Genomic DNA, 13067 nt, shown 5'->3' with positions numbered 1-13067 from the left:
TACTCTACAAAAGAGTCTATCTCGCCCAGCCGCTACAGAATACGTTGACAAGGTACAGGTAACTGTGTTAAAAGTTTAATACAGTAAAAAAAAACTTTAAAAAAATTCAAAAAATTTCAAAAAGTTTCGAAAACTTAAAAAAAAACTTTAAAAAATTTCAAAAAAATTTCAAAATTTTAATTTTTTTATTAACATTTTTTTTAAATATATTTTTTTGGTTTCGGATTAAGCTTTACATGTTTGTTAAGGACAAATAAACTGTCTCAAATGAAAGATCTTAAAAATCAACCGATTATAAAGTATTTTGGTAAAGTTTATACTGGATTTGTAGAAAGCAGGTAGAAATGCCCTATGTTCGAGACACACCACCACACACCACACCACACAGTATAAATATACATAGTAACAGTTGGCCCTACTAACCTTGCTGTGCAGGGTGACACTGTTGGCAGCAGTGTCCTCTACATTGCCAAAGGACAGGTACTTGGAGATGTTGAGAAGAGAGTGCTGCACACCCTCCATCATTCCTGTGTCTATGTAGTCGAACATCCGCGCTGCAAACAAGCCACACAACCATCACCAAACTTGACAAGTTATTAACACTCCAGGTCATACAGAGGAGTGTGAAAGCTGGTAGTCAACATGTTAAGCCACAAAACATGACCGTAGAATATTCTTACATTCTTTAACATTACATATAAAAATCAAACAAGGCGTTATTGTGGTTTCTACAAAAACATCCTGTTGATTTGATACAAAATTTCACAAATCGGCCAACGTTTACCACACTTTTATTTGCAAGAAGTCAGGGGATAAAACAGATGAGTCAAGAGGCAGTAATCAGGGACCTGTCGCACTATAAACAGCTCTAACCCTTGGGTCCATGTTAGCATGTCCCACAAACCAGAGTACATGCAAGGTAAAGGGGAATAATATGGTACGTAGCCAAATCCTCACCAGAGTAAGGTTGTCTCCTGTACCGCAGCTTCTTGCCGTTGCGACGGAACAGTTTGTTGGGTGTTGACTCTAGACTGCGCTTGCTGCTGGACCCGCTACTGCTGCTCTGCTCCGACTGGTTGAAGTGTTGGTTCACATGTCTCTCTAGCATGATCTAAACAACACAAGTGTCTATGTTAGCTGGAGAGTGACGGGGCTTACAGCGGTGGGGAAACGGACTAGCGATTAAACCACTTCTGGATAAACTCAAAAGAAATATCTGGATAATCCACACTCTTATTAATGATTTTAAAGTGAAAAGATCAGAAAACAAATGCACAACATATTCTGGTCATTAACCAAAAAATTATCATGTAAAATTTGTATTTAGTGGTTCGAAAATGCCCATAACTTTAAGGTTTACTGAAACCAACAACTTTTTTTCCAGGTGAAATTGAATTTTAGTACTATAAATGAAACAACAAATTATGGGCGCATTTGAAATATTCAAATTAGTTGTCACTTTTACATTTAAGTTAATATTGGTCACTTAACAAACATTGGTGACATTAAACAGTAGACATAACTGCCTCTCTTGTTTTTACACCTACCAAAATAACAAGAGTTTTCAATATTGTGACTAATTTTACATCCTCAGCACAATATATGCTGATTGAAGTATCAAATTACACTTCCAAGCAATAATGACTGGTAATAAACTATTTACTAAGATAATTTAAAAATTACAATGTAGTTAGTTTAATGTGGCTCATCAATTTCCCCACCACAATTCATATAAATATTGAGGCTGGAAGAAGCCTTTGTAAGAAATATGACTAATGTTAAGCTTAGTATTCCTCACTTACCTTACAAGATCCAAATAGGGAATAGGGAAATATTTGAATCAATGATGCCTTTGGAACCATTTTTGCCATTTTGTTTGTGAGTTGTAATTTTTTCTTAGTTTTTCCATAAAGTAGTGTGTGAAATATTACTTAGAGAAATGAAACTTTCACAGGAAACAACAAGATTTATTTTAAATTATATTCAATGAAACACAGGCACCTTTCATTCAAACACAGAGAAATTAACATACTTACTATCAAGTTGGACAGCATTTGTAATCACCTGAACACTACATGTACAATTAGATATACCCAAACTATTTATGCACTCCAAAAAACCTCAAAGTCAACAGGTGGCCACTGATATCACGCTACCAAATCTTAAGAAACCTTCTACAACAGCTACCATCTAATGGAAAACTCGTGACTGAAAACTATGTTAAACCAAACATCTGAAATAGCTTTTAAAGCGAAATTTTTAAAAGTTATGTAATCATAGGTCTTTTGAAGCAAATTCACATCTTCCTTAAACATACCTACTATTAGATTTAAATTGTAAAAAAGTTCTCATAATAAAACGGTTGTGTGGACAATGAACAGACGTTTTTAATTTAACAAACCTGAATTCTAAAAAAATAACAAAAACCCATGGTTGAGCTTTCTTTTTGTTTTAGTTTTTTTTAGTTACCGTAATACACTGGTATCTGTATAATTGACAAGTGTTTAAATTTATTAAATCACCCCGAGTTTAAAAACTTATGTACTTGTTTTGATACACTTAATCACTATAGAGAGGAAACACAATTAAATGACATTAGGTTTAGACGCCACAATCAACAATGCAGTTATAAAACAAATTGTATTGGGTACAAACACGCTTTAATATTGTGCAACATGTACCCCTTTATAAGTAGTTCTGTACCAGATTGAGCGCACAGTAACAAACAAGTTTTATTTTCAATCTGGTAAGTGCTTTTGTGCAATTGCAAGGTTATTATTATTCTAGGAAATAAAATTGTAACTTAAAATTTTTACAGAAGGTTTTAAAGAAATACAGGGATATTTTGCAAATGAATACAAATAATTTTGAATGCCAAATTGGTTTATGACTTCTTTATGCCCTTTTTCATAGTATCAGTAGCCATCCTGATGGGTGGATCTGAAAATGAATGACTCTTAATGGTAGAGCTTAACTTTCTAGATCCACCCATTGAAACAAAATCTCCCTAATTGAATAAATTCCACTGAGACAAAAATATTGTTTAACAAATATTTAGATGGTACTACTTTATTGATGTATGGGAAAAAACATGAAAGGCTTGTCAAAATGTATTTACTTATTGATTATCTAATGTTTGCAAGGACAGCTAAATAGCATTGCCATTAAAAGTGAAATCGGTCATTAATTAAGTAAAAATAAAAAAATTTCAAAAGCGAAATGAGTTTCAACATAGAACATTCTACACCAGGTCTGTCCATTACTTTAGAATACAAAATATGCTCTACTTCAATTTTGGAATACTAGATAGCATATTAATAAAAGAAGCAATACCTTTCACCTCCGAATACAGTCAAGAGAAAAAGTGACCAATTAGAAGGATCAGAGAGGAAAATGTCTCTGAGAAAAACAACTTCTTAGCTAAATTTTAACCAAGATACAGAAAACAACAAACTCGCTAATTAAAGTAATTATTTTTTTTTTAAATTCAGATTTCTACCATCCTAGAACACTCAACAACATATACAAACAACTTCCAGTTCCGGTAATGATGAAAAGCACACACATACATACCTCCATATTACGTTGTCATCATTTGGGCTATTGGTAATTGGGAATATACTAATACTGTAATATATATTGTTTAAATGGCTTAACTATAATTTATGTTTAAAATTATGCTTTAATAAGATTTTTTGAAGTCTTCGAAACAAAGGTTTTGCTTCTTATCATTAACATTGCATGATAGTATACAATAGTACGTTTTAAACGTGATAAGTAAATAACATAACAAATTAAAACGTTTAATTATGTTTTAAACAGATTTCGCTTTCGAAACACTCTTGAAAGAATTTTGAAGATATGGAATAAATTAATAGACAAAACCTGTAAAAACTGCACAGGTAATACATTTGTGAATAAATTTTACTGCAACTGTGTGTATAAAAAAGAAAATCAAAACTTCAAAAATTTTTTTACTATGATTTTTTGAAAGTTGTTTAAGACTTTCTAAGTTAATTAAAGTACAATAAAGTTTGGTTGACTCCTATTGGGCATGGATTATATTTTTATAATAAAGTGAATGGAGAAAAAAATCATTATTTGATTGAATACCCATCCAAGTCCAACGTACGCTTCGACACAATTAAATTTATAACCCAATACTCAATTTAGACCCAGGAGCTATACTCAAACTTGACTGTACTTTAACAAACTTTCCCTACACTCACTATCCTGGTCTTGTAGCAAATGCTTGGCTCAGAGCTGGGATCGTACCTGTGAGCTGAACCTCTGTCCGCAGCCAGTGACGATGCAGGGGAACGGCTTGTTGCCTCCATGGCTGAGCACATGCCTGCCTAGCCAGCTGGCTGAACATGATGCCTTGTCGTACACCTTGCACCCGCTCCACAGACACTTGAACGACACACAGAGGGTTTGTGTCAACACGTGCTTGGCCTGAACAGAAAATTATAATATGTTAATGTTTACACGAGATTTATTGTTAGGTCTCCCTGGTTTTACAAGACAAAATTCACCAGGTTTTACTAAAAATGCCTAAAAAAGCTTTAAGGACAGTAAATCGGCTCATACTCGTATGCAAATCAGCTCAGGTGGGTCAGGAGGGTTTATATATACACTATAAGTGAGATGCATAACTGGGATTAAAAGTGGAATATATATTTTGGAAATTAACACCAAAAGTAATCCTAACCTAACCTGATCCAACATGCTTCTATTCCAGCTAACTAACACTTTAGTACAGTAGACTTTATCTTATCCGGACTCCTCGGGACCGAGGCCAGGCCGGATGACAGGTTTTCCGGTTAAACCGTCGTCCCCAAAAACTCCTTACAACGGACCATTTAAATGCATACTGTATACACCAATAATGATTATTACGTATTTAGACACGTGATCACTGGTCTCAAATCTTTCCTACGAGAACAATTTTTTCAGTACCGCCCACTTCCTGCCGAAATAGTCCGGTTAAACCAATGTGCTGATAAAAATTGTCCGGTTAAAGAAATGTCATTTCTGCCGAGTGTAGTCCGGTTAAACCGATGTCTGGATAAAAGGTGTCTGGATAAGAGGGAGACTACTGTACTTCAAAATTTCAAGAAAATTACGACCAACTAAATAGATTTATCTGTACTCCAACGCTTATCGCTCTGGTGTAAATAGAAAAAAGTAGAGAAAAAAATATAAGGTTTGGTCAACATTTAGAGAATTATTCTCCTATAACTTAACATGCCCCAGATTGACTTGGTATAAGCCTACTGTCCATAACCCTTGATAGGAAAAGTATAAAAAAGATTTAAGAGGTAAATGATTTTTCCAGCAAATGGAAGTTCTAGACATTACATCACCTCCACTATTATTATAGGTGGTGCAAGTTTTCATGATGGGATCAAGGACAAATTGTTTACCAACAAAGAAAACACAGGCTAAGCCTGAAGCTGCTGGGAATGGTCGGGCAGGCCAAATAGGGGAAATGCCTAACCTGGCAGCCGGCTAAGGGGCATTCAACTGAACTGGTTTTCCAGTGAGAAATGGCAAACCACTTACTTCTCAATGCAATTAACCTTACAAGCAGAAGACCCATGGGTATGTATTCACGAATTCATAAATAATAGAAAGAGAGACTACTTTTTTAAACTTGATTTGTTGAGCCAAGATCTTAAATTGGTAGCAAGGCCTAAAGTAAAATGCAGGTACTGAAAATTTAGTTATTCTTTAGTTTTATAAATCTTAAATTAAGATTTAACATATTCAAAACGTTATGGAAGATTTAGATTATCTTAATGAAAAGAACAAAAGCTTTAAAAGTAGTGAGTGGGAACTGAAAATTGTTGCAATAATTAAAAGTATTTTAGAAAATTACGTTTTCTATTTAGTGATTTACTGAACAACGATGGACCATCATTAAAGCTATTGATCATTAAAATTGGACGAGTTAGAGACGAGCTAAACACCCCAAAATAATATTAAATTTAATTTTTAGAAACCAGCTTTTATTAAAAGATTTATATCTCGGGTTGTTAATACGTCACCAAGATCTTTCTGGTCTCAAATTACTATTAAATCACTACATAAAATCCGACAAATTTAATTTAAGTCATGGACCTTCATTTAACATTAACATCAACTCGTGCAATTTTAATGATTAGAGAATTGTAATGCTCTAATGAAAGTCCTCACTCACATCACTGAATATGTTAAGGCAAGAACGAACTGCAGGCGTTATTAATAACTGGAGATAAAATAAAAATAAACTTTAAAACATTTCTAAGTACGAAACGCCCATAAGAAATGTATGGGGGAGAGTATTCGTTTGAACACATCTTGAAAACAAAAAGATATTTAAAAACGGATTTTGGCATTGGAATCAGCGTGGAAATCTAGTTCATAATGATGTGTCACAACAGTATCATTTCAATAATATATATATCCAAGATGGCAGCCAAAAACACGTTCCCTACGAAATGAAGTACTGACCACCCAATACATATTGGCAGTGGTCCTAAGTCAATTCAATTTCACAACAAATGTTCATAAAAAATGCATATGTGGTATTTTTAAAATACAGTTTCCAATGTTGGGAAAAGCCGCCATTTTTGATCGTGATTTTAGGGGTTTTCCCGTGGACCAATTTTTGGCAACTTTTAGTAAGTCACTCTGCACACCCAACACTACAAAATAAAACCATAAAACGTTTTATTGAAATTTTTTTAATGATCCATGCATCAATTTTTTTAGTTTGCCTGGACTCCTAGGACTTTTAAGTAGAATTTGTCAACATTAACATTTGAACAGCAAAAAAATTAAAAGCTTACATCATTTTAATTGACTAAAAATAAACCTGCAGCATAGGCCTACCTGAAGGTGCTCCAAGAGTGCGGAGGTGGTGCTGAAAGATTCTGTACAATCCGTCCACCTACAGATGACGTCAGAACACATATGTCCTTTCCACCCGTTCCTGGCTGGGAACCGAATGATACTCGGAGTCCTTAGTATAGGAGAAGGCAACGAGGGTTTGTCCGAACACGTCTCACCCGTGCTGATGGACAAAGGCGAGTCGGCGGGAGAGGAGGCGGGTGTAGAACAAGTGTTTGGTTTAGGTAAAACACTATCACTGACACTGACACTGTCTTGGACTTGTGGAGAGCTGGGTTTGCGAAACAACGAGGTAACTGGTGAGGAGGGTTCCGCCGGTTTGTCGGACTGGAAGACGAAGGGTAACCGGGCGACAGGCACGACGGTCCCTGAGAGGTGCACAGCCAGTTTATTAGCATCACAGCTGCTTTTCTTGTGCTGAGCCTGTGAATAGCAACAACTTCGGTAAAACATTGAATATTAACACCATCTATAGTAGAGAGAGTTAATGTTCTAAATTTTCAAATTTTAACAGCTGCAACCTTACTATCATCTATACAGCTGGGTAGCCAAGTGGTTTTAAGTACCCTAACTAACCTAGTAATGAAAAGGTCACCAGTTTGATCCTCAGAAAATTTAGTTTGTTTCTGATAATTGTAAGGTTTCTAATGCATGGTTCTGTATAATAAACGGTTGGTCTTAATCAGTAACAAAGCTAAAATACATGTAGCAGAAATACAATTATTCTATACCTTGTTAATGCCACAGTTCTAAGTGTTCTCAACAAAAGTCAAATTAGGATATGATCTCTTAAACAGGACTTGAAAGAAGGGTGAAAACACAATCTGATGTGACTGTACAAGTTTTTTTTAGGATTGTTGTGAATTTAACTTTGTGAACTCCAAAGAAAACAAGACTTCAGACTTAATTTTTTTTTACTTTCTCCCCCAATACAAAGTTACCTATAACTTATGGAGGAAGAATTGTTGTTGTCAAAATGTCCAAGTTTTGGTTAAGGGTGGATTAGGGGAACCATTTTGGGTCCCCCTAAACCCACAAATGTGGTTTTCGAGGTGATGTCTGTATGTGAGTGGATGTGTAGCCTACAAACCACACCTGTAGTCCGACGTTGATGATATTTAGTATGTGGGTACAGTGGAACCTTGATAACAAGTCACCTTTGATAACAAGTGTCATTTTCAAAACACCTTGGATTTATTTGACCTCTAATCACATGTTATTGCAAACCTCGATATGAAGTCAACCTTGATAACAAGTGTTATTTTATAATCTCTTGAGTCTTGTTATCAAGATTGTTATCTAGAGTCTACTGATCCTGGTCATCGATGTATAATAACTCCCTGGATTGATTGATAAGCTAATTGGAGAAAGTATGCGTCAGATTCCTGATACTACATTTCTAATAATGGTTTATTTGAATCTGAAAAATACCCAAGCATGCAGACATTATAATAATGTTTATTCCTCCAGGCTAGTTAAATTATTCTGTGTACTGTTACGTAATCATAATACAATGCACTGGAAAATTGACTCACCGGAAAGTACTCAGTGATCTTGCCCTGGAAGTATCTAGGCGAGTGAGGGTCGACCCAGGCGCAGGGCCAGTGGGCTGTAGCAGTCTCGGTGGACTGTGTAGGAGGCATCTTGCCAGGGGACTCAGGATCACTCTCGGCAGAGGAAACTGTGCTGTAGGGAGACCCAGGCTCTGTGATGTCACTGGTCCCACTGGAGCTGCCACTGCAGTCTGTGCAACTGAGGGTTGCTACTCCACTGAAACAAAACACAGTACCTCAGACTCTCAACTGTCAACAAACTAATAATAGATCCATGTACTCCACCACTTAATAATCAACACAATTATACCTACATAGGTACTAAAGAGAGCATAACCTTTAAAATCATCTCAGTCATAAGTAAAGGCTGGTATACACGCTACGAAAAATTGTGACTATCTGATTTGACTAATTTAATGCTGAGATAAATCGAGAGATTGCAGTCAGGTCTATAAGCTGCAATCAATTGTAACAATTTCTTGTGAAAATTTCAGTATTCTGCTGTTGACCGCTATCAAACTCAGAAACGAATTTGCCATAACACACTGATTACAATTGGTGCCATACATGTGCGACTCGTTTACACTTTCCAACTTGACATTCCAATTTGTAGAAATTGATGCTGGCCGGTATCAATCATCCAAATCAATTCCAATTTGAGAAATCCCTCCAATATGCTCGCTGTCTACTCTACTTGCTATGATAAATTGGTACAATTTGCTATTTTTAATAAATCGATATGATATATCGTAAGCGTGTATACCGACGGCCTTAAAGTTATCTCAGAGTCAATAGCCAAACAGGTTTGTAGTCAATGGTTACATATTGATGGAAGTTTATTTTATTAAAAAAAAACATAAAAAAACAGGATAATATTTAACAAGAAGAGCTTAAAAATCAATAAAATTAATCTAGCTTGGTATAATGATAACTAGAGGTCGTCCAGTGGTCAAAAACTCGACCAAAAATATGATATGTACAGACTAAGTTGATTATTGAATGTTTTATTGCTGGGGGCCACAGACTAGGATACCTAGCACTTTCAATCAAGCAGGAAATCAATCAAAATTTTGTGGGGATAGTCAATGTGTTTGGTTCTAGTTCGAGCTTAGTTGCACTTAAGCATGTGTGTACCTAAGTGACCTCACCCCACCCGCCGACGAAGAAGAATATAGCTGCCGAAGTTATGATTATGATTATATTTACTTGTTGGAACCAGAGAAGAAGAAAGAAATTGTTTAGAAGATTTTGAGCTAAAGGGTGGCTTCAACGAAGAAATAGTTACAGCCACATGGCACTTCTACGAGATTTGTGACTTGAAAATCCTCAGGAGTTTCCGTCATACTTAGCAACCAGTGACGGACGCACATAAAATAGAAAAAAGGAGCCAATATTGATGTTTTAGCATGGTTTTGTTTTGTCAGTTCATTTTTAGTTGTATTACGCATGCCCAAGCCGTCTTTAGTTGATCAGTTGCTGAACCCTAGTGGCAACCTACAAATTGCCGTCAAGGTTTTGGGCTAAAGAATGGCTTCAACGTAGAAATAGTTACAGCCACATGGCACTCATACGAGCTTTGTGACTTGAAAATTCTCAGGATATTAAGAACTATTTACAGATGTCAAATGGTAGTTTCCGTCATACTTAGCAACCAGAGACGCCTGTGATACCTCACATTGAAAACAGGGCGCCAGAGATTGACATTTCAGCATGGTTTTGTTTTGTCAGTTGATTTTTAGTGGTATTGCGCATACCCGTATTTAGTTGATTAACTTAGTCGCTGAACCCTACATACTCAAGTATTTTTTGAGAAATCTCATTGCCCGGCGATAAAATGGTTGATCGAAAACCAAAATTTCGCCTCGCAACCTACAAATCACCCCCACACACACGGCGATATTTGTGCAATTTGGTCGCTCGTCAACCAGATCGCCGGTTGATAAGCGACCGGGTGTCCTAGTGTGTAGCGGCCTTAACAGTTGAACTTGATAATCAATGACCCAAAAGCCTTTCAGCCTTCCCAGAAGCGAAACTAGTGAAATGGGACGGCAACAGCAGACGACAGGGAATGTCAACAAAGTGCGTGCGCGTGTGTGAGTGAGCGACGCTAGCGCTGCGGCGGACACAAACTGTACTAGACGAGGTTATCGAGCTGACCCGCTGTCTCTGTCAGTGGTGGGGATGGAGGGGAGGTAGCACGTGCAGCACGGCACTACCACACTGAACAGCTTCCGTCCACCGCTCCTCGCTCAGACTCACTATATTTACACTAATTGATCATCCGAGGCAGACACTTCCTGCACTGCCCTTTAACTCGCACACCTCCGCCTTTACGTACATCGTACACCGACGTTTCTTCCTAAATTTAATCATTCACATCGTCATAATTCTTATCATTACAACAGATATTGTAATGTGAACAAATTAAGTTAATTTTTAATTCTTATCTAAAATCACTCTTCTTTGGCCGTTATTCCTGCTTCCCTGTTTTTTCCCATAGACGTTTGTTTAGCACAAATACGCAGCATCGTTATTTGTTTAGAAATGCATTAAAATAGATGACAATTTCATATCATAATTAATTATAAAGCAAATGTCACGAAACACCTTTTCGCTATGTCCTACTAAAATCAAGCTTTATATATTTCAAAGTTAATGAATGTACTAACAAAATCGGCAAGCTTAACGAAACCCCGGGACGTATGGAACCTCGAATCACGCGAAAAGTCCCGATTCCAACAGCGTTATCATAACGTTGCCGGCATTTGTTTGAAATTTGGAACATTAAAGTTATTATGTAAACCAATTAATTTACAGCCACTAAATTAATTAATCGTTCTTTCTCGTCAATAAACGTGTTATTTTCATCCAAACATAGGCCTAAATAACTCTATTATTAGAAGAGGTTGTAAAGCAGTCAAATATTTAATTTTGTCCAGATGTTTATTGCCCATAAAACAGCCAGGCTGAACGAAGACGCAACTAAGGACACATGCCAAGGTCATCCATGGTCGTATGCTATTTTATGTGATGGACTTATATAGGCTATAAAGAGTCAGTTGAAAAGTAATTAAAAAAAACTGTTAAAAATGAGTTATAACTGTTATGCTCGAATGAGATAGAAAGTAAGAACTGTATTTTGTTATAACATTTATCTATTGCAGGCAGTAGCTGATATTCAACAATAACAGAAACCCACAATACAAGAAAGGCTTTCAGCTAGAGGACAGAAGATATTTTGTACTAGGAGACAATACTACCGTCTATTTTCGTCATCCTCTCTATACATAAGTTTTGACGTGTTTACTTCAGAAACTGTTGTACACTCGTGTAAACTATGTGTGTATGGACGAAATCGAAATCTTCGGTGGTGCATCCTTGTTCAAGTTCTTGTCTGCGTGCCCGTGTGTTGACTGTACACTCGTACAGTACACTGGTTGCCTGCTTGGCCATGTTGAGTGTATATACATTAGTACAAACTCTTGTTAGGTGGTAACTCCAATAACAGTCGTACAAACTCTTGTTAGGTGGTAACTCCAATAACATTCGTACAAATTCTTGTTAGGTGGTAACTCCAATAACACTCGTACAAACTCTTGTTAGGTGGTAACTCCAATAACATTCGTACAAATTCTTGTTAGGTGGTAACTCCAATAACATTCGTACAAACTCTTGTTAGGTGGTAACTCCAATAACACTCGTACAAACTCTTGTTAGGTGGTAACTCCAATAACATTCGTACAAACTCTTGTTAGGTGGTAACTCCAATAACATTCGTACAAACTCTTGTTAGGTGGTAACTCCAATAACACTCGTACAAACTCTTGTTAGGTGGTAACTCCAATAACATTCGTACAAACTCTTGTTAGGTGGTAACTCCAATAACATTCGTACAAACTCTTGTTAGGTGGTAACTCCAATAACATTCGTACAAACTCTTGTTAGGTGGTAACTCCAATAACAGTCGTACAAACTCTTGTTAGGTGGTAACTCCAATAACATTCGTACAAACTCTTGTTAGGTGGTAACTCCAATAACATTCGTACAAACTCTTGTTAGGTGGTAACTCCAATAACATTCGTACAAACTCTTGTTAGGTGGTAACTCCAATAACAGTCGTACAAACTCTTGTTAGGTGGTAACTCCAATAACATTCGTATAAACTCTTGTTAGGTGGTAACTCCAATAACAGTCGTACAAACTCTTGTTAGGTGGTAACTCCAATAACATTCGTACAAACTCTTGTTAGGTGGTAACTCCAATAACAGTCGTACAAACTCTTGTTAGGTGGTAACTCCAATAACAGTCGTACAAACTCTTGTTAGGTGGTAACTCCAATAACATTCGTACAAACTCTTGTTAGGTGGTAACTCCAATAACATTCGTACAAACTCTTGTTAGGTGGTAACTCCAATAACAGTCGTACAAACTCTTGTTAGGTGGTAACTCCAATAACATTCGTACAAACTCTTGTTAGGTGGTAACTCCAATAACAGTCGTACAAACTCTTTTTAGGTGGTAACTCCAATAACATTCGTACAAACTCTTATTGGGTGGTAACTCCAATAACATTCGTACAAACTCTGCTTGGAGGAAACTGTACACTCGTACAAACTATGT

The 13067-nt window shown here is 36.5% G+C and overlaps 1 protein-coding gene across 2 annotated transcripts in view; it reads right to left on the bottom strand.

Moving 5' to 3' along the window:
* LOC128988383 (zinc finger protein jing-like) overlaps positions 1-13067 on the bottom strand; it is a 100161-nt gene that overhangs the window by 20262 nt on the left and 66832 nt on the right. For both annotated transcript variants that reach the window (XM_054409627.1, XM_054409628.1), the window contains exons 2-6: positions 8430-8664; positions 6877-7317; positions 4276-4455; positions 958-1111; positions 424-554 (exon numbers count right to left, since the gene is read on the bottom strand). In XM_054409627.1, the coding sequence (XP_054265602.1) occupies positions 424-554; positions 958-1111; positions 4276-4455; positions 6877-7317; positions 8430-8664 (1141 nt within the window). The remainder of the gene's footprint in view (positions 1-423; positions 555-957; positions 1112-4275; positions 4456-6876; positions 7318-8429; positions 8665-13067) is intronic.

This window comes from Macrosteles quadrilineatus, unplaced genomic scaffold (assembly GCF_028750875.1).
Source record: "Macrosteles quadrilineatus isolate MER2022 unplaced genomic scaffold, UCM_ALF_1.0 Scaffold_3__2_contigs__length_128488019, whole genome shotgun sequence".
NCBI classification, from domain to species: Eukaryota; Metazoa; Arthropoda; class Insecta; order Hemiptera; family Cicadellidae; genus Macrosteles; species Macrosteles quadrilineatus.
The sequence above is the reverse complement of the archived record's forward strand: the minus strand, read 5'-3'. Positions and strand labels throughout refer to the sequence as shown.